General features: G+C 36.0%; 1 protein-coding gene across 1 annotated transcript; it reads left to right on the top strand.

The window, feature by feature from the left end:
* The first annotated feature begins 1,464 nt into the window (after positions 1 to 1,464).
* Positions 1,465 to 21,539, top strand: creb3l3b (cAMP responsive element binding protein 3-like 3b). Its single transcript, XM_053486883.1, has 10 exons — positions 1,465 to 1,568; positions 8,059 to 8,166; positions 8,471 to 8,792; positions 11,391 to 11,527; positions 14,427 to 14,537; positions 15,643 to 15,749; positions 16,145 to 16,213; positions 17,611 to 17,695; positions 18,781 to 18,877; positions 20,362 to 21,539. Exons 1-10 carry the CDS (start codon positions 1,548 to 1,550, stop codon positions 20,631 to 20,633), a joined length of 1,329 nt encoding a protein of 442 aa, XP_053342858.1. The 5' UTR covers positions 1,465 to 1,547; the 3' UTR covers positions 20,634 to 21,539.
* Positions 21,540 to 23,537: the final 1,998 nt, after the last annotated feature.

Here is a 23,537-nt window from a genome sequence, read left to right as displayed (position 1 = left end):
CAAGTGAATGAGTGTGTTCATTTGTGTGTCCATGGCCACTAGTGATAGGCTAGTATCTTGTGCCCAGTATAATTAAATTGAGATTAATTCAGGATCCAGTGAGACCCGCACCAAGATAAAACAGTTACTGAAGACAAAAGTCTCGATATTCAACACTCTCTTTGACCAACATTTTTATACTTCAACTTCTGGACCTATGTCCCAGTTGTAGAGACTGTGTCGATTGATGCTTTATTAAAGGTAGCAGGCAGTTAAATAATCCAAGAATAATCAGAATAATAGTATTATTCATAATAATAATAATAATAATAATAATAATAATAAAAAAACTGGTAGAAATTTCAAAAACAATCTTGTATTAAGACCAAGATGACAAAAGGCTTAGTAAGTAGAGTTCATAAGCTCACTTAATGATACTTTACACTTACTGAGTGCTGTTATAAAGGTGAGTGTGCTGGTTCGAGGTGTGTGTGACCGAAACATGTTGCTAAAAGTGTATAGCGGCATTAATATGGGTTGGAATTGGAGTGGTAACTATGTTTGGGACAGTTTGGGAAATATAGTGAGGTATGACAAATATTCATGAAAATGTTTATAATTTCTCATAATTTTTCATGAGATCGTGAAACTAAACTTACGGTACATTATGAAACTTTATACTGATGAGATAAACTGATGTAAAGGCAGACTGTTTAATAGCAATCTTGTTCATGATAACAGTAGGGACAAATGAAAGATAAGATTATTTCCTGCTTGCACTGTTTGGGTTGATCATTTTGATCTCTCTGAGTAATTGAAGCCCCACCCAAGACAAAAGTACAGCACAGGCAGTAAAAGCCATAAACAGTGTATTAGATTTAGTGTGTAGTAATAAAAAGGTTTAAGACTTCATTTTGCAAATGTACAATAGTATACCTGCAAACATAGACAATTTATATCAAACAAATACAAAAATACAGCAATATTTGAAATTCAGCAATATTTTTATGCCTTAATAATCAATACATTATTCAATATAGATTGTAATAATCACATGGGGTGGCACGTAGTTTCGCCATATGCTTTCTTTCTCTGAGCTATTACAAATTATTATCTTACCAGTAAAATGAATAAATAAATAAATAAATAAATAAATAAATAAATGTTTATATTCCGAATGATGTCATGTTCTAATCTATACAAAGTTCAAGCTAATTAATCTTTCTGTTACAAATGAAATCATTCTTTATTGCATCTGTTCAGGTTAGATAAGCTAGGCATGTTCCACTGATAAATATAAATCCTGTGCATCAATAACACAGGAAGTACACCTTCTTTCCTCATGACAATTGATCTAAAACCTGAAAGGTGACGTGACCTGTCAGTCATGCCATTTGACCAATAGTAGGGGGAAACCCTATGTCAATCACAGTCAAGTGATTATGGCATTTCAGACTTTACCCTAGTACACAGAGTACCTAAAGAGATTCAGAAGAAAACACTTAACTGAAGAAACTGGTCTTTGGATACGTAAACCATTTTAGCTGAACCGAAACAAAAGTGTGAACATGGCTCTGCTTCCTGACAAGGTATTGTATTTTTTGTTTTTATTCATCTTAACATACTCTGTGGAGTAGGAATAAGATTACAAAATCAAGTTGATGTTTGGTATCTTAGTATTGACCACTGTGAAAAACAATTTTTGCTACGGACACTAAAACAAATTTTCTTTATGTACTGTCCATAAAAACCCCAAAACTAAACAGTACTTTTCCATATATGCAATTCAAATGATTATGAAATTAAACATTAAGCAAGATTATAACAATCATTTTGATTTAATATTATTGTGACGTCTGGTTTCCTTTCATTTACTAACTTGCTAGCTATTCAAAAATGGTATTTTTCTTCTGACTACCAATAGTATCTACTGTATAACGTCGTCTACTACACGTACTGTAAAATAGAGTACAATATAGTTTTGTTTCATAGAGTTTTGTTTCAGTTTTGTTTCATAGAGCTTGCTTCATGTTTCAATTTCAAATTTAGGCAATATTTTACACACAATTTATTGGAAATGTATATATATATATATATATATATATATATATATATATATATATATATGTTTTAATGGCAATAATACTGAGTATTAGTAAGACAGAGACTAGCAAAAAAACAAAGTTTAAATAACACAAGATGGCTAAGTATCTTCTTATGCATTAGTAATTTATATGTGAATAAAATAGTTCAACAGAGTAAAGCAGGAAATGTTGGAAAGGAATCAGCACTCGGGGGTTAAACACAATACAAATGTCCGACATTGTGAATCATGAGCTTTGCTTATATTTTATTGTATAAAAATTGTATTTGATAAGAAATATGGTTAATAATTAATTGCCAATTGAGTTACTCATAGTCAGCAATTACTGAAGAAGGAGCTGGAAAGTGTAGGCCTCAAAAACTAACTTGGACTTGTAGGCCTATTATCGGCCTTTCTGCTTGTATACAAGTAAATTCTCTTTTGGGTAAATGCTATTTTTGTGTCACAGACTGCCAACATGGATGGATTATGGACTTTTAGCATGTGACTGAAAATGTTTCTCTCTAATCATTCCCTAATTTATGGTACATTCCATGTCCATTGATGATAAGCATAATATTTCTATTTTCTTCTTTGAAAATATCATATTTTAAAGTACATATTAAGGAAAACATGTTATAAAATTACACTTATATTACTGTATGTGCATTCTGTGCTTCACTTAGCTTGAAAATTGTCTTGATGTTGCCATTTTGACAATTTTTGCAATGTTCACTTTGGCAATTGATGGTTTCTTGGTTTCAAAATAATGAATAAAAACAATAACAACATAATTTAGAATTAATTCAAATTCGAATTACACTTAAAAATATTATAACAACATTTAAAATTACTTCAACATCTAAATATTTTTTTAAAAGCCTTTTTTTTATTAAAATAATTTTAATATATAAAATTGCAAAAATTCTGTTAATTTTCTAACAAAAAAAGAACCAAAAATTTTTAACTGATTGGAAATTGAGACATGCTACATCTAAGTTATTGCAAAACTGTATTACTTGGGCGGGGGCCTCCATAAATCTGACTTGTCATCTGACGCATTCCATGGGTTCTTGTATGGATTGAGATCTGGGGCGTCTTGAGGCTTGGTCAGCAGCTTGTTCAGTCAGTCTTTGCCTGCTGGGCCTTGTGTGCGATGGGCTGTGGTGCACTTTGTGTTCTGGTGGCTTTCTATCATGGCCAGCATAGACTTTTCCCTTATCATATTGTGCTGTATTGGTTTTTCTGTGGGATCGGACCAGATGGGCCGGCCTTGGGTTTCTGCAGGCATGGGTGAGCATTGGGTGCCCATGATCTTGTGATATTCCAATCATTGATATTCCAATGATATTCCAAATTCATATACTGTATATCAATATATTACATGTATTGGAAATTTGCATATATTAATATATTTCTTTTGCATATGAGATGTTATAATAACAATAATACTGCATATTAAAAAGACAGAGGTTAGTGAAAACCCAGAACTTAAATGTTGGTCTTTCGGCAAGGGGTCGCCACAGCGGAATATTCAGTCTGCACTACAACTTGGCACAGGTTTTACGCCAAATGCCCTTCCTGCCGCAACCCTCCCATTTTATCCGGGCTTGGGACTGGCACTGCAGCCAGTGGCTGGGAATCGAACTCGGGCTTCCGCATTGCAGGCGAAACCAGTGCCCTAGTAAAACCCAGAACTTAAATAACAAACCTAATAAAAAAATACAAAGCACCTGTAAACGTCCTGTTTTTTTGACACAAGTCCAAAAAGTCCCATAACAGTCCTTAACATAAAATCATCCCATGGACACAGAGGACCATGCCGGGTATATCCATGACACAAAGGTTTAAAAAAAAAAGGTTTTTATATAAAAAAAAAAATTTCAATTAAAGTAAGCCGAATAATTTTATTTTGGATATTATAGAAGGTCTGAATGAAAACTTACACTAATATGCTTTTATGATAATCGTGTAATTTTATTATCAGTTTTCTTTTTTGAATATTGATTGAAAAATGCTACATAGAAGAAAACACTTTCCAAACAGTCATTACAATTATTTTCTGAGTTTTCAATAAACAAGCAAGTCTTCAACAAGTCATGTGTAAATCCAAAGTACAGAGGGTTAAACAAATCCAGAGACACACTTTACAGTGTATAGAGAAAGTATTGTATTTAATCTTATGTGTACAAAGCTCATAAAGGTTTAATACTGACTTCACTCTATACCATAAATTCAAAATTCTCAACATTCACAGCTGGCACAGAATCATATACAGGATTTGCAACCAATCAATGATACCATTAATGTCATGGATATACAATACTGTGTAATTTTTTATATAGGCATTTCTGGTCTATTCTACCCAGCATTCTAATACAAGCACTCAAGACACCTCCCTATGTACATTATAAGGTAGAATTGTCATGAAAATTTAATCGGGGTAAAAATGGATGGGGCCATCCAAGTGTTAAGATTAGGAAGGGCATTGAAAGTGCTAGAAATGTAGTTGTTATAAGAGAGGTGTATAACAAGGTTTTGAGAGCCTAGTGATATGAGTAAAGTGGGAGACAGTCACAAGGGTAGAAGGAGATGACAGTTTTCTTGCTGGATGAGTGGATCGAAAAGCTTAGCTTAAATTCAGTGAGGAGAGGATTAGGAGTACCAAAATGATCTGAACCAAGAAATACCCTTGTGAAATAAACCATTTATCCCTGCTGGCCCAATTATTTCCATAGTGTCAGGAAATATTAGAGGTTTAAAAATGAAAACATCACTGTTATGTTAAAATTCCCACATAAGCTCCCATGTTCATATGGAAAATCTTGCATAAATAAATTAATCATTCTAGTACGGACAATGAAGCAACACTTTATAGAGACATACAGTATGCCGAGAAGTGCATTATGTAGCTCCACAAATAGTTGATTAGAGGATTTTGGAGTTCTGAGTTTTGATGTGTTGTTTAACTATACTGAAAGCACAAATGTTGTGAGGTGACTGCCTGTAAGATCGTGGGTAGGATTACAGTTACAGTTAATTGCAATACAAGTCAGGCAGCAGATACCTCACTGACAATGAAACTCTTGCAATAGTTCCATCCAAAAAAGAATTTACTGATAAAACAACCTATAATGATGGTTTAAGACTTTAAATGGAAAACAACTGCAATTTAAGCTCAAAAATCAGAATTTTGTTTGTACTGATCTACATTCAACGATCTACAGAATTTAAAGACCAGAAAAATTCAGAAAGGCCGTTATGAGGACAGAATGGCTAATTCTCCAGATGCCTTTGTTCGACATTGTATTTGAAATAGCTGATTATTCTTCAAAAAGAAACAAACTTAAAGAGAAAGTTGCACTAAGATAGCCGAGCACCCTGATAAGTGAGATAAGCGTTATCAATCGGAGCTCAGTTTGACCAGTAGCTCGTTAAGCAAACTATAACATTCAATTTTAAAAAGCAAAGCAGGACATTCTGTACTTCTGGCTGAAACGCAGTCTTGTCTTTCATGTGACTAGTCTTTGGTTTCTGTTGCCGTGCCCTTGGAGACAACCTGAATTCCAAAATTCTTATGGTAAATGTCCTTGATGGTATTGTTCAACAATATCCTGTAAAAGAAAGGTTTTTGCAACAAAGCTTCTATCTACAGTAAATGACTTGCCTTTAAATGATCAGATTTTTTTCTTTTGTGTAATGCGTTGAAGTTACCAATATCATTATGTTGTGATTCACTTCCAGAGCTACGAACTATAGACATTTTCACTCAGAAATACATCTTGTAACTGAAAAAGCTTTATAATTTTTTTGAAATATGATTTTTGATTTTGATTGTTTTTGGCCATCACCAAGTTGATTATTCTAAAATACTGTAACAGCACCTCTCAAAGTGTTTTATTCCTCTTACATTTAGGCATTTGGCAGACGCTCTTATCCAGAGCGACTTACTTTTTTTTATTTTTTTTTATCTCATTCTACATTTGAGGGTTAAGGGCCTTGCTCAAGGGCCCAACAGTGGCAACTTGGTGGTTGTGGGGTTTGAACCTGGGATCTTCCGAACCGTAGTCCAATGCCTTAGACATCTTCTGTTATATTGAATTTCCAGCTGCCTAACACACAGTATGTCGAGCATAAAAATCCTGCTATCTGTTTTCACCCATTTTAATTGTGATGATAATTTTGGTTCCACATGACATATCTGAACAACCGAAATGCACAAGTTGACATCTGAAGCCTCCAGTGTCTACACACTGGCAGGACTTGTATACATAAGAAGAAAAAATAATAATTAAAAATTTTAGAAACAGAAAAAAGTTATAAAAGAAAAGACATAAAAGAAATATTTCATTCCTTCTGTTAAGGCCGTCTGCAATCTGCAAAAAAAAAAAAAAATCCAATAATTTAGCATTTCTGTTACTGATATCAAACATACAGTCCAAAATATAACACAAACTAGTAAAATGCTGTGTAACTGTTCAAATAGATATCTAGTGGAATTATACAACAGCAACAACAAAAGTCTCTCATGAGTCAGGAGTTAAATGATTTTTTATTATTTTTTTAACTCTGTGATATCAGTCAGAGACAGTATGGTGACCCAGTGGTTATCTCTGTCACCTCTCACCTCTAGTCTGTTTGTGAGTTTACGTTTTCTCCCCATTCTTGATGGGTTTCCTCCTGGTATTGTGGTTTCTGCTTACCGTCTAAAGACATGTGGTGTACGTCAGGTGATGTTTCAAAATAGTCCACGATGTACAATTGGGTCTTTGAGCATGCAGTATGTGCTGTGCACCCCATCTATGGTGAAACCTTACACAGGATAAGCCTTATAGATGATGAATATATAAATGATATCAGTCTGAAATTTGCAAGAGCTTCTGTACAGAACACGGTAGCGATTTTAGTCTTGTCACAATAAAGATGTCAGGGAAACCAGATCTTGTCAGTAATGTAGTAATGATCAAACAAAAGGCTTCTTTTAGAAACTATGAGCAGCAGCACATTGGCAAGAGATATGAGCAATCCTGACATCTCTTTTCAACCGTTATGGAGGCACTATGAGTCATTTGACAGTTCTCAGTGGGAAATAAAGAGCAGGTTTCTATTGAGGGTAGGGAAAAAAATAATGTACAGAGTATGTGCACTAGGGGATAAAGTGTGATTTTGGACTCAGTCTGTTCTCCCAGGGCTTGTACACCGCGTTCCAGAAATCTATTAGCATTTCTAGTATAAGATAAGAGATCTGTAAATGTGTGAAATTAATGTTCTACACCTTTTTTATGGTTAGATTATTTTCAGTCACATTCTCTCTGCTTTGTGCCGCTTCACTCATATTGTGGAAGTTATTATAGAATAAGTATAAAATAGAACAAAATAATAATGACAGATTATCAGGTACAAATATCCTAAAATAACACTTACTTAATAAGTATTTAACTGCTAAATGTCTCTAATATAATAGAGTACCACTTACTCTGGATGGATTTCGGGCACAAGGTAGATACAACCTGGACAGGGTGTCAATTCATCACAGGACACACACTCACACTATTGGCAATTGGGGAACACCAATTAGCCTAATCTACATGTCGTTGGACTGTGGAAGGAAACCAGAGTACACAGAAGAATCGAACCCTTGACCCTGGAGGTGCAAGATCACAGTGCTAACCGCTATGCCACCGTGCCACCAAATATAATGGAGTTCCTTCATTCAGTTGTTCATCTTATATGGAAATAGAATAATGTATCATGTATAAAAAGAGTAATGTATCCAAGCATAACTCATTCTTTTGCTTAAAATAAAAATAAGTACAGCATTAATAATGAAGCCAGTTCTTTGGGGATTCTGATGCCTACTAGTGGGTTGGTATATAAAAATGCCATGGTAAAATTATGATTTTTTTTTTTCATTTTTTTTTTCAAAGTGATGTACAGCTTGGTTAGACCTTCCAGTCAGACATAGCTAAACTTCTCTATGTTCCTGTCCCTCTCAGAGCTCCAATGGGATAGAACTCTTAGATCTTATGTTTGAGCAGGCTGATGGGAACTCGGCTTCTGAAGAGCTTCAGGTTAACCCGGCCTGGCCATTTCTGGATCAAAGTGTGAGTATAGTGGCATCTGAAACTAAAGTTTTACTGGCTTCGTATTAGATGAAGTCAACCTTTATGTGGAGATCTAGTGTTTTGATCCTCTGGTTGCTTTTCCTTTAAAACAAGTGAGCTGTTTTGTGATCCTTTAAGCAAAACAATCTTGAGACACAAAGGAGGTGGTGTGTTCCTTCCTCCACTCACTGTGGGAAAGAAATAAGTTTCTTTAAAAACAGAGCTCATGATCATTATGAGGATCTGACCTACTTCTGTGTATCTGTTGTATCCATGTGTTCTGTGTGCACGTGTGTTTCTGCAGTTACTCTCCCACAGTGGAGATGGAGCTGATCATTTCCTGGACTCCTTGCTGAATATGTGTGAGTGTGCATCAGGCTCTAGCTCACCCGTGTGGGTTCCGTCACCCTGTGACAGTGGCATCAGCGATGATCCCCTCTCAGACCACTTGGACAGTCCTCCTCCTTCCTCCAACCTGCTTTTGGACTCTTTCTTCATGTCTCAGCACCAACACCCTTTTCCTGTATCTCCTCGTCCTGATCTTCATCCTCCTCCCCAATCACAAGAACATCAGCACTCTGAATGGGCTTCAAGCTCCTCTGACAGAGACGTTTCCATTCACGTGGGTAAGAAACCCTGGTTTAGTAAGTTATTTTATGTAGTAAAAGTCAACAGCAAGGCAACTGAAATTTATTTATTCTATTACCAAGTTACCAAATCTAATAGCAAATATTAAGTCACAATACTGGCAATACACTAATACACTAATGGCACATTACTGTGCCACCTTAAAATAAAAAAGAAGCAATTTCATCTTTCAATTCGCTCACACAAATTGAAAGCACAGAATAGCTGCTAACAGTGTTGTTCTTTTAGCCACAAATCTGCCATAACCTACTGATCTCAATTCAACTCAGTCTCACACTACTGAAATGAGAGTTTAAAACCCCTAGAGAAAACAGTTACCCAAGAATCTTAAGATATCATCGACTATAGTAACTGAAAAATAAACATTTTAAAGCATTTACATTTGGCAGACGCTCGTATCCAGAGCAACTTACATTTTTATCTCATTACACATCTGAGCAGTTGAGGGTTAAGGGCCTTGCTCAAGGGCCCAACAGTGGCAACTTGGTGGTTGTGGGGTTTGAACCTGGGATCTTCCAAACCCTAATCCAATGCCTTAACCACTGAGCTACCCCTGGCCCGTTTAATTAAGGGGACACATTTAATTATTCAATTAAATATAAATATAAAAAAATAATTTAATTTAATTTAAGGGGAAAATTAATTTCATTAAGGGGAGAAAAATGAGAAGGAGAAATTATATTTAAATTAAGCTATAGATATTCTGTCATATTCCTACCTAATACTGCAAAACTGGAAATATCTTAACATATTAATCATTCTCTATACCGCTTATCCTGTACAGGGTCACCAGGAGGCGAGGGCACACAAACACACACAAATACACTCATTCACACACTACTGAAAATTTCGAAAAGTTAAATTAGCCGACACTTTCTGTCTTTGGACTGTGAAGGAAATCCTCCAAGCCTGGGCAGAACGTGCAAACTTCATGTACACAGGCCCAAGGGCGGACTAAAAAGTATAAAACCACTACATCACTGTGCCACACATCACATGTGACATCACAATACTCTTATATATATATATATATATATATATATATATATATATATATATATAAAGAGTATCTTTCCAAGGTACAGTATATATACTGTATATATGATTACAAAATTTTTACTGAGGAAATAAAATCTTATTTTCATGTGAAATACTTATCTAACTAAGCAAATAAATTAATCAAGAGTAAAATATCAGGTAAATAATTAACAACATAATTTGGCCTGCATTAAAGTTAGTTACTGAAATTGATGGGACGTTAACCAGGTATTAACAAATAAGTCCGGCAAAATTTGTACAGTATAGATAGGTATTTTTAGACAACAAGCAAAACCCACCTTTCTCCAATTTATTGCTTTTCTAGAAAGGCAAAGTTTTTTTGTTTTGTTTTGTTCTGTTTTTTTTTTGTTTGTTTTGCAAGACTGGTGGTTTATATGTCTTCAAATGCACATGGATAGTTAAAGCACAAACTATAGTTAGCCCTTACTATGTCAGTATAGTGTAGTTTAGTGTACATAGTATGTAGTCATTGGCTGGGAGAAAAAAGAAAGAAAGTTGTGGTTTGTATAGAATATTTTGAAAGTCAAAATTAAATGAATCGGGTCACTTTTTTCTTGGTGATCCGAAAAAGCAACAGTACAGTACATGTATACACAAATTAAAAAGTATAACAAGATAAAAATGTGTGAAAATAAGATATGCAAACCATTCTGGTATCATCAGCATATTTCTCCCAATTCTTTTCATATAACATATAGCAGAGTGTTGTGCAATCACAGGATACACCGGAAATGGGCTAAGCATCCATCCCTGGGGAGACCGTGTTGTTAAAATACGTTTATGAGAGCATATTTACTATAATTATAAAATAAGAAATATCAGATTTTGTATAGGATTAAGTTCCTTCAAAACAGCATGTAGTCTAAATGCATTTTCTCTTGATTTAGTTTTCCTTTTAGCAAACAGCCAAGGTTTGGAAAACCTGCTATATAAGATTTCATGTAGTTTGACACCAATTACATAAAAAATATTAAATGCAGAAGAAGGTTTTGTAATTGTTTAGACACATGACTGGTGTTTTCATAAGAGAAGGTATAAGAAGACACATTTAATACATTATTAGAACATAACATTATGTTAACTTTTACAGTATATAGTATATTAGACCTAAGCAATGTGATACAAATTTAAGTCACAATTTTTACAGTAATTGATCAAAATAATAAGTTCCTTTAAAAATAGAAAAAGTACAAGTACAAACACATTGGCCCATTTACACTAGATTAGAACATACATATATTGTAATATGCATGTGGGTCAACTAAATGTGTGTAAATATGTTTATATATTAAAATGAACCATATTTCCACAATGCTTAAACTATGTGAGAGTTATGACCGTGTGTGGACTTGCAGTAGGTCCCTAAGAAGTAGCTTACGCCTTCAGGGTCTGGGTTCAATTTCCGACTACGGTCTGTGGGTATAGAGTTTTCATGTTCTAAGACACAGGCACTTTAGCCGAAGGTCCTCACGTGTGTGTGTGTGTGTGTGTGTGTGTGTGTGTGTGTTTGAGTACAGAGGCCTGGGAGTCAAGTCTGTCCTTGTATAGTTCCACGGTTCCTCAATGTGTGCCAAAAGCAGGTCCGAACCCTGATGCCTCTTCAGTTTTCCAGCTTAGTGTGAAGGATCTGCTTCTCTCAAACTTGGGAGACACTGTGAGTATAATCCATATGTCCCTGCATGTACAGTATACAGTAGGTTTATTGCATCCCAGAACAGGGGTGTAACACAATACTTCTGTCTAGATCATTTTACTTACTGCTCCAAATATTCGTATGATGTGTGTTATGTGTTATGTATGAAAATATTCATGAGATGTATGTTATGGGGTTCACATACTAACAAATGCGAAATTGATCATGCCTCTGAGTAGAATGCTGAGCTGAGGGACTGTCAGGGATACCCTGTAGACATGAAAATATAAATGTGCTTCTATTCTAAATAGAGCTATTCTGAGACACTTGTAATTATGTATGGCTTTGAGTGACAAGAGCATGTTAGAATTGCGAGAATGTTTGTGATGCTCAGTGCACCTCTGGGTTTTTTAAGTAGATTTTCAATAGTTGGATTCATTAACTCACCCACTCACTCACTCACTCACTCACTCGTCTTTACCGCTTAATCCTGTATACAGGGTCGCAGGGGGTCACAGAGCCTATCCCAGGAGACTTAGGGCATGAGCCTGTGTACATCATAATGAGGTGCCAATGCGTTGCATATGGCACACACCCATACACACACTACATGCGATTTGGGCACACCAATTAGCCTAATCTGCATGTCTTTAGGGGGAGGAAACCGGAGCGCCCGGAGAAACCACACCAAGCACGGGGAGAACATGCAAACTCCATGCACAAAGAGGCAGGAATCGAACCTGGCCGGGAATCGAACCCTGGACCCTAACCACTAAGCCACTATGCCACCTATACTTCTTTTATAATACAATTTATTTAATACATTATTTACGCGTATATGCAGAGTTTTGCTTTTAATGACCTCCTGCTTTTACATTTCTTAACAGTTGCATCAACTTCAGTACAGCACCTAGCCATCAGACCCATGCGTGCTTGCAGTACATTCTATTCCAAATTTAGTCACCATTTTCTCTTATAAAACCCTCGACCCTTCAGGGAAGACTTTTTACTAGACGTTGAAGCGTGGCTGTAGGGATTTGTGCTCATTCAGCTACAAGATCATTAGCGAGGTCAGGACTATGTGAGGCGTAGTAAGAATTGCAAACAGTTGCTGCAGTTTATCCTAAATATCTACAGTGGGGTTGAGATCAGTGCAGGGCACTCAAGGTTCTCGAGTCTAACCTTGGCAAAATGCTGGAACAGAGAAGGAAGACTTTGTGGCAACAGTTTGGGAAGAGTCAGAACTGTGTGGTGAACTGATGTATGGAGAGGATGCAAGTCCATTCCAGGCAAACCATTCAAATATGGTTATTTAAAAATCAGAAATGATAAACTGGCAGGGGTCAGTCAATGTGCAATGGCCAAGGTAAGATTCAAAATTCAGGTAACGAATCAAGATTATATATGATTTATCAGTCAATTATAACAAGGATAAAGTAATATGAGGAGGAACTCACTGGAGCGTAAACTTTGTGAAGCTCAGTTGCAACTGAACTCTATTTAAACTCTTGGTACAATTAGTCACGGTGCTGTGTCATTAGAACTCTTGTGAACTTGGAATCCACCATATTTGTATGCAGCGGCTCGTTCCCCGATCCTGCTGCTGTCGTTTAATATAACGTTCTGGTCATATCATGAAGTTGGCATAATTCATATGGAACTACATGTAATATGTTGGTATTAATAATTCATATAAAATATCCTTTACTGATACCAGATCCGATACATATTTAACTTATTTCATGGTCAACTGGAGCAGGAGAAACAAAAGTATGTGCATGGTGGTGGACCTACAAATATTGGCTTGTTTCATATAATCTGTTTAATTCCTTTTATAAAATCAAATTGCATTTTGTTGGGGCACTGTGTAAATGTGTGATGGCAGCCTGCAATTATTTCTATTCTATAATTTGAAAACAACAACAACAACAACAACAACAACAAAAAAAACATAGGCTTGTTGGCTCGGTCATGCCTACACCTGTGACTCACATTCTGTCAACCTTACTGTCACCTTGATTCATTATTATGCATATGACGCTGTTTCAGATTCTTGCCTGCTCTGTGCTCTGTCAGTATTTGACCCGATCTTGTCACTGCACTTAAATGCTGCCACATTTGACCTAAACAACCTTCAGCAAAAAAAAAAAAAAAAAATATTAAAGTGTATTCCACTGACAATTTAAATATCTAGCTATAATTTACAGAGGTATAGAAAGAGTCAGACGCAAATAATAAAGTTTAATACTAAAATATAATTACAAGCATTTTATAAGTTTTTTTTTTTTTTTTTTTACGGGGGGGATTTTTCCCAGATTTTCTCCCTAATTTAGTCATGTCCAATTTCTCCCTGTCACTAGGGTGCTCCCACATTAGGGCTACAACTACCACTCAGTCGGGAGGCCCGAAGAATATGTAGTGGCGTAACACGCTTGGAGGACAGCGCTATCTGCTCCTTCTGTTTGCGTGAGCTCACAGACGCCCCTGTAGACCCGTCATTAATGTGGGATGATCGGCCAATCAGCTCTCTCTAGGCCTCCGGCTGTGATAGGTTACAGCAATACCTTGCGATCTCCGGATAATAGGGCGAGCACTTTACCACTGCACCACTCGGAGGCAACAGTAGTTTTCTTGAACAGCCTTTTATTTATTTATTTCTTCTAAAGTTTAAAATCCTTTAACAGGGAGACGTTTTTTACAGTTAAAAAAAAAATGTTAGGGTTTGGGAGGAATTTGAGATTTAGTCTTAGAACAGTAAAATACTGAAAGTGATATATTAATTAATTGCTTAGTCATATTGCACACATGCAATGAAAAGGCCAAGCTTTAAAACTCAGCATGTGCAGGATTTAGCTAATGCTATCACTTTGCCATGTGTGTCTCTGTGTGTGTGTGTGTGTGTGTGTGTGTGTGTGTGTAGCCCAAGCAGTCCTCTGAGAACTTGCTGCAGGAGCTCATTCTTAATGAAGATGAAAAGAAACTTTTAGCTAAAGAAGGCGTTTCTCTGCCCAGCCAGTTTCCACTCAACAAGGTAACACTGTGTATTTAAATATGTAACTAAGTACAGTATGTTGGTGTGTTGTTCCTGTACACTCCACTACCTAAACAATTTTAAGTTTTTTTTAACCAAATCCACATTTATAGCATTGCTGGACCATGTTCAGAAAGACAACAACAACAACAAAAACAACAATAATAATAATAATAATAATAATAATAATAATAATAATAATAATAATAGCCTTTAATGAAAAAGTCTGTAAAGAGCAAGCATACTGTATCATCCCAAAACCCAAAAACTCAACATGGATCAAAGCACTGATATCAGTGTATCAAAAGATGTGATTAAACCCAGTTCAGCTTGGGGACAAATTTGTTACAAATAAATAATATACAGTAAACTGATCAGCTATAACATTAACACATTAACATCTACTATCACCTTTATACCAGTTATATACCTGGTGGCTGTATCATGGGCACCAGTCTGGTCCGATCCCACAGAAAAGCCAATGCAGCACAAATCGCTGAAAAAGGTCAATGCTGGCTCCAAAAGAAAGGCACCAGATCACCCAGCGCACCATAGCCCGGCGCGTAGTCCAATTCCATCGACCCGGGATCCCGGCTCCTCGGATCTCAATCCGATCAAGCTCCCATGGGATACACTGGACACACAAGTCAGGTCCACAGAGGCCCAACCCACATCTCACAGCACCCAAAGGATCTACTACTAATGTCCTGGTGCCGGACAGCACAGCACACACACACACAGAGGCCCTGTGGAGCCACAATATTGGGCATGATGTTTTACATTCTAATGTTATGGCTGATCAGTGTAAAAACCAATAGCAACTTTATCACAACTTTGTAAAATTGGGGTTGTAAAGCTTTTAATCCTGGGCACAAGATGAATGTTTTAATCAATCATACTGACAGATATTCTCTGTAATATTCAGCAAACTATTGATTTTTCCTGTCTAAAATATAAACAAAAACTATGTGCTACATTTGCTTCTAGTCTAGCTTGCTTGGGATCAAATTCAGCAACATTGGGGTGATATTTGATCACTCAGTTTTTGAAGTTTCTTGCATTGCTGCAAGTGTGTGTATAAGTGTTGTTTCTGTTCGTCTATTAGTATGAAGAAAAGATGCTGAAAAAAATTCGCAGAAAGATTCGAAACAAGCAATCTGCTCAGGAGAGCAGAAAGAAGAAGAAAGAATATGTTGATGGCCTAGAAGAAAGGTAGGGTCTCTCGCACTTTCTCTCAATGCAAGGAAAACCTTGAAGACACAACACCAATGGCTATGAAAAGAGATTTGATGGTTTAGAACCTGTTGGAACAATATTTGCCAATAATGAAACTAGGTTTTATACAATACATAATCACCTGTTGCTGGTCTGCTAAAGTGTGTTGCCCAGAGTGCTATTATTCGTTTTTTGCCTCAGTGTGTGCGTTCACGCGTGTTAGCTCTCACATTGAGCATAATAAGGGCAGCAGACACGGCTTAGCATAGAAACTAGATATGAGTCATGAATGATGTGTGTGTATGTGTGTGTGTGTGTGTGTTTGTGTGTATGCGTGTGTGTTTCAGCTACAAATGTGTGATATATTAATAGGTTATTAATGTATTATTCAGAATGACTGCTTGCAGTGCCCAGAATACGGAGTTGCAGAAGAAAGTGATTCAGCTGGAGAAAACCAACATGTATGACTTTTTACTCATCGACAAAATACACCATGTCTCTACACATGACTCCATTCACCAAAACAACATAATAACCTTTTTTATGTATTATAAATACATTTACAGCATTTGGCAAATGCCCTTAACCAGGGCAACTTACATTTTATCTCATTATACAGTAGATCTGAGCAGTTGAGGGTTAAGGGCTCAACAGTGGCAAGTTGGTGGATATGGGGTGGAACGTGGGGCCTTCTGTCCAATGTCCTAAACACTGAGCCACACCTGGCCCTTCAATAATTATTCATTTAAGTAATTGTGATATATTTTGTTTATAACACAGAAGAAAAACATCAAGTTGCATCTTAATCTATGATAAGAAGCACTACAAATATAGCCACGCAAGTCATATAATAAGGGTGGCTAGCACTAGAATGGCAGTGAATACTTTGGGTGCTGTGAGTTGTGGGATGGAGCCTTCATAGATAGGATTTGTTTGTCTACTGCATTCCATATACCCATAATGTGTGTGCCCTACAATGTATTCGCACCCAATCCAGGGTGTACAGGATGGGCTCTAGGCCCCTGTTGACTAGCATAGAATGAGTGGTATACAAAAATGCTTGAATAAATTTTAATGTTAAGGCTGATCAGTGTATGATGGAGAATACACCTCTCAAAAGATTACACAAAAGATTTTATGTTTGTGATCTTAAATGCATGCTCAGTTTGCAAAGTATAGCTTAGTGGGAAAGACATGGGTCTGCTGAAGGTCCCAGGTTCAAACCCCAGCGACCATTCTTGGGCGCCACTCTTGTTCTTAACCCTCATCTGGTCAGATGTATAATAAGATAAATTACTGCCAAATGCTGTAAATGTAATGTAAAATATAATTTATATCATAAATAATGATTTATTATTATTATTATTATTATTATTATTATTATTATTATTACTATTATTACTATTATTATTATTGTTATTATTTATTTACAATAATATTTAGCGGTGAATACCATCAGTTAACATCTCTATTTCCTTCCTGGGCATTTATTTAAACTTTGGATGAATTTGCAGTTTTTAAATGTGTCTTTAATACATTTTGTTGCCACACTAGAGTACCTCTGAAATAGGCTTATATCTTATAATTCTTTATTACATGAACATCAGCCATAGTTAAATAAAAAAAATATATGAAAATTCAGTGCACTTTCCTCAAACATAAATTCTTTGCTGATTATTTCTACAAGTATAAAATATAAAATTGGATTTTAATCAGCATGTCCCTGAAATACTCCTGACTGAAGGATTTACCGCTACTCTAACTCCCATCCAGACCTGATTTTAAAACACTAGGTCACATAAGGTGATAGCCAGAGTGGAGAGCAATTTTTTCCTGCTGATTCGTTTTTTCCTCTTAGGTCTCTAATGGAGCAGTTACGAAGACTGCAAGCCCTGGTCATGAACAGCTCTAATAAACCTGCTCAGACTGGCACGTGTATCCTGGTGAGTGACAATGTGACAAGAGATATAAAAAATTCATCAGAGAGGAAGCACTTTGAAAGTTTTTACAATCCAGCATACAAAATTCATTCAGATTGAACAATTTTCATCATGCTTTCTGCTCTTGCCTCAGTACATGGGAGGATGTCACTTTACTTTCACAATGTTATTATACATACACTACAAACACAGCAAAGAAAAGTTAGATAAAAAAATAATCTTCACGTTATTTAGCTGTTTTGATTGTGGTCATTTGGACACATCCCATGCATTAAGTTACTGCCATTAAGTTACTGTACTAACAGATATGACAGATGTAATGCAGTGGATGCTCATGTATTCCAAACACTCCAATGCAGTTCTGCTTTCATCCTGTTCCACAAAGGCATCATGTCCTAGATGTGGAGTTTATTAATGAGAACAAGAGTAAAGGCCTCATTATTCCCCGTATTCAAGATGCTTGATATGATAAAATGAATAATTTATAACTGGTGTTGAAAGACCAGTGCAAAAATCGAATCAACCCAGATGCTCTTGAAATGCAAACAGCCTGCCTGAACTTTGCAAGACTGACATGCATTATAAACAGTAGATGATGCATAGAAATTACATTCAGTTACCTCCCTAGACAAACTTATTTAATGGATTAAAAAAAAACATTATTGTTTGTGCATTTTTATTTGCGATTTTGAGATCACAAGGCATTTTCATGTTATTACTTGTACGACTGTAAACCTGCAATAAAAAATTAGATTTATAATACTGTATCTTGATTATTATTTAGATTTTCAATCAATATATGAATATGCAGTAGTGAGATAAATTATGTCCCTACAAAATCCTGCTGCAGTATACAGTGCAGATCAAAAATTACAAATAAAAAATGTGCATGAAATGCAAACATCATAATGTACTCTACATAAGACAAGTGTAGTATGCACTATACTGTAGGTCTACAGTAGAACTAGAGAGAGAAAATGGATGAGCTTAATCCACATGCCAGATGCAGATCTTAAGGTAAGCGATAAATGGCACTAGGGATAAAAGATAATAAATGCTAATAAATTGTTCAATCTACTTTCTTCCAGGTGCTACTGCTGTCTTTCTCTCTCATCCTGTTCCCAAGGTTCCAACCACTGTCGCACAGCAGGAATGGCGATCCAGCAGACTTTAGCACAGCAAAAGGTGAGCGTCTTAGTAAACTGTGTTTAATGACTGCATGATCAGATTAGGATGTGGGGAGTTTGGAGACTCTGTTTACGATGCTGGTTTCTTTGCTTGCTGGGTCCTATGCACAGCATACTGTGGTGCACTGGGTATCCTAGTGCCTTTTTATAGCCCGTAGCCAGCATTGCCTTTTTTTTAGGAGGTCTGCATTGTTGTATCTGTGGGATTGGACATGATGTGTTGGCCTTTGCTCTGCATAGGCATAAATGAGCCTTAGGTGCCCATGATCCTGCCACCAGCTTGCTGGCATATAATTGTCTTCTTCCACTTTTACAGTCAATGTGAAATAGTGATTTTTGAAACATAAAAATAAAAATGTTTACATGTCTTTTTGGTATTATGTACTGTAGAATACAAAGTTTAAAAAGGTCTATTTAAAAAGAAATGAAATACAGTGATATCTAACTAAGGCACATATCATCAGCTGTTTTTTTTTTTTATTAAATGTGACTGACAGGTGGATAGAATACAAGACTCGCACAATGCTGAGGGTTTGGTAATTGGGGCGAATGGGCCACTGGCTCTGTGGGATTAAACTTTTCACAGTGTAGAAAAAAAATATATTTTAGTTTATAATGTTTTGCAATTCCAAGCCCATTTCATTTCACGGACATTTCTTTTGCAGGGACCACTATTGCAGCAAATATATAAATTTTAACTATAAAATGTATAAAAAGTGCATTTCGAAAAATACTGTACTGTATGTTCTTTTGTGAAACATTCTCTAGGGAAAACACGGGCCAATGATTAATAACGGCCAGGTACAAAAATCCTTTTCCCAAGTCAGGTGGCTTTTTGGGCAACAAGAACATGAGCATTTGCCTAGTGGCTGAGCTAAGGTCCTGCTGGCTTACGGTATCTGATTATGCATTACAGCTTGATGCTGGTTTCATGTCTCAGACTGCTTTTCCTCAAACTTGTGTGATCTTTAACTTTGCTTTTGTTTAATCATGGGTATATGGGTGAGATCAGATGCATGGGCATGCTTGCTAAGTATAAGCATGGTTGTATATATTTTTTAAAAGCTATTCCACTTCAACATTGAGCTTTGTCCTTGGACTTACAACCAACAATTTGAAGTATTTAAAGTCTGGGTTGATGATTTGTGCTGAAAAGTTGATGTCCAGTATATAAAGGAATTTTGATTTGTGGTCTGACTCAGTGGCTCCTTTCCCAGTGTCGAGTCCCCCAAGCACTTCTGCCTTTAGTATTCCAGCAATATTCATCTCCTGCCAGCTAATCACTGAGTACTTGATTAGTTCCTTCAGGTGCTCAGCAGGTGATTTGAGACAGAAACGTGAAAAGGCTGCCATGTATCAGTTCTATTATTTGGATTCACTGGACTGAATATTGAGCAGATTAGGTGCAGAAGCACTTAAAAATGTTATGAGTCGACTATTAATTCACTAATGTAGATTTCTGCTTGTATGTGTCCCTTCCAGTTCAGTCACGTTCACTGCGCTCTGTGTTAGAGATCCATAGTCTGCAACCAGTATCCTCAATGGACAGGCATGTGGAAACAGCCACGAACATCATTTCTAAGATGCACGTCAGGCCTGAATATGCCGATATGGACCGCTTACACCACAACCAAAGTTATGGAGATCACAGGAAGTTACAGGAACATCATCACCACGGTGACCCAATCACTGGGCACATGGCCATCCTGGGTTGGCATAATTCACAGCCATGTCATTCGAAAGAAAGGAAATGATGTGGACAATTTATTTCTTTTAAGTTTTATTTGTTGCTCATATAGAAGAAAATGTGAGCCCTTGTTTTTGCAGAACCTGACTGGTTCAGATAAAAGCAGCATTGTACTCATTAACAGAGAGTTAAGATTGTTTTGATAGTCTCGTTATCATTACAATATTGACATCTGACTTGTATTGGTATGAGTAAATGAGAGAAATGAAATTACAATAGTAGTTTTCATGAATCAAGATTTTGCTCACAGTGTGGAGTGATCAATAATAGCTGTAGGAAAGTTGTATTGTGTTATTGGCCTTTCTTCTACATCTAAATGTCAAACAGAGGTTCTGGCTCATATTGGCTTGATGTCAAATCTATGTTGCTCCATTTAAGATATTTAAGATAGCTAGTTCAAGTAGAGTCATGATGACAGCAGTAAGAACAAGGATTAGGTGTAAATCTTTGCTGTCATGACGGAATCAACAATCATATGATCATTGAAGAAATGCTAAATTTAAAAATCAAATCAACAAAACAAACATACAAGCAAAAAAAAAAACCTATGACAAATCTGTATAAATCAATGGAAATAGAAAGGCATCTGTAAAACCACAAAGTTAAATATAATGAAATTATAAAGTAAACTAAGGAAACTATAACGATAAAAGTTGGGTATCTACAGCATTGTATGACATTCATTTGCATTTTCAGCTAAAGGCGAAAAAATGTACAGGGTGCATGCACACGGGATGTTGGAATGAATCATGCTAAAAAATTTTTTTGACTTTTTTGTGTATCTTAATTGTTAATTCCTTATACATTTTATTCAAAGCGGTACAACACAATGCTCTTGTCTGTATCTGTGTAACTGTATTTGTATTCAGTTGTAAATATGACAAATGCATTGTAAATAGGCATCCTTTACATTCATGGTTGTGTTTTCTTTCAGGTGATGATAAACAGGTCACTGAAAATTATTTAATTAGTATTTTAGTATTATATAGTAATAAAGTATGACAAAAATGTCTTTAGCCACACCTTATTTCCTCATTTTAAATTCAGTTAAATAATGTAGATTCAATTAAAGAAATGGGAACAAATGTTTTACTGCGACAGGCTGAAGAGTGCCCAAAGATACAGTTTAAAAACTGGTTGTGTAGTTAATTCAGCAGCAACCTCATTTCCCCTCTTGTTTTCCAACCACTCAGCATTCAGAATCACCAGTATACTAATTACTGGCCTGATCATCTGTCATCATCTGCACCTGTTTTTCACTGGTTCATGCCTTAAGTTTAATGTTTTTTAAATTTAAATGATTAATTTGACACTCTGTGGCTTAATATACAAAAACATTCCTCTGAAACTGGTCAGGTACAGGGACTGGACTAAAAATAAGCGCCAAAAAAGTTCTTCCGGAAGCTTAGAGATAAATTATCAGACTTAATTATCTATATTAAAAAATACAAGAAGGTCTGGCTCTTTAGGGGCAAAATACAATAAAATAAGGGCAGGCTCAAGACATTTGTACAGTGCTGCATTTAGTAAGTATTGTATAGAGACAATCAAAAGAAGTAAGGAGCAAAGTACTATACTTATATTGTAATTGGATGTAAAGTTTTTTAAGCCATTTTTTTCTCTTTAAATGATGCATTTATTAATCCTCATGAAAATATTGTATGCATTTTATGTTCACACGCAGTTTCTTTTTACTGTATCTATGTTTGCTATTTGAAAAAAGGCATTCCTGAATTAAATGCATGTTTTTGCTTACCAGCTCAGAAATTGTACATAGCCCACACAGCTACATACGTTTCCACAGCCAACCACTTGCCTAATGTTTGCTTAAAGGCGATAATCTTATTATGACTTTTCTTTCAACAATTAATGTACGAGAGGTAGCATATATAATATAAATAGCAATAGGCCTGGAACAGAGCCTTGTGGAATGCTTTATTAAAAAAAAAAACACATAAACATTTGCATACTGGTAATAGATATTTAGATATTAAATATTAATTGTTTTAGTGTGTCTAGATAAATATTGTGATCTATACTATCAAAAGATGTACTAAGCTTAAGCAGAGTCAAGTCAGATGTAATTTATTATTGTAACCATTGCTGCGTCAATATGCTGATGAATGATATACAGTAATAAAATATAATAAAATACAATATAATATAATATTTACTCACTCATCATCTATACCGCTTAATCTTGCATACAGGCTCGTGGGAGCCTTGTAACTTGGGGAGTGGGTGGGGTGGGGGGGGTGGGGGGGACCCCCTTGATGGGGTGCCAGTGGGAGGAAACCAGAGTACCTGGAGGAAACCTCCCAAGCACAGGGAGAACATGCAAACTCCATTCACACAGAGATGGAGATCAAACCTGGCCAGGAATCGAACCCCGAACCTGGAAGTGCAGGGCATTAGTTCTAACCACTACGCCACCATGCCACCCCTATACAAGTATTGTATTGACTTTAATTCAATTCAATTACATTACATTATACTGTATTATATTATATTATATTGGGCCTAAGTCTGTACTAAAAGATTATCTATGAGCTCAGGTGCTGAGTTAGAAACATTTCTATGATTTTGGTAACAAAATTATATTATAAAACAAAGAAATTATTATAATTTATAATAAAGTCTCATCAATAATATAGAATAGTGTAATACTAATATAGAATATTGTAATATTCTATCATATAACATTGAGCATTGTTTTTTTTTTGTTGTTTGGTTATTTCGTTTGGTGACTTGATTTAGACTTCAGAAGTTCTTGGACGTGGCTACTACACAACATCATCTGTGATTTGCACTGCAATTCCCACCGTCTTTCCCCAACTCCAGCTGGGCTACATGGCCTTTTTGCATGTAAATCAATATTGCCATTTCTTTTAATTAGATCCACTAAGTGTTG

This window comes from Clarias gariepinus, chromosome 25, assembly GCF_024256425.1.
Source record: "Clarias gariepinus isolate MV-2021 ecotype Netherlands chromosome 25, CGAR_prim_01v2, whole genome shotgun sequence".
Taxonomy (NCBI): Eukaryota; Metazoa; Chordata; class Actinopteri; order Siluriformes; family Clariidae; genus Clarias; species Clarias gariepinus.
The sequence above is the reverse complement of the archived record's forward strand: the minus strand, read 5'-3'. Positions and strand labels throughout refer to the sequence as shown.

Coding starts and splice junctions, on each gene's coding strand:
- creb3l3b (XM_053486883.1), top strand. CDS start 1,548: ATGGCTCTGCTTCCTGACAAG. Junction 8,793..11,390: donor AGACGTTTCCATTCACGTGG/GTAAGAAACCCT, acceptor GTTTGAGTACAG/AGGCCTGGGAGTCAAGTCTG. Junction 11,528..14,426: donor TCTCAAACTTGGGAGACACT/GTGAGTATAATC, acceptor GTGTGTGTGTAG/CCCAAGCAGTCCTCTGAGAA.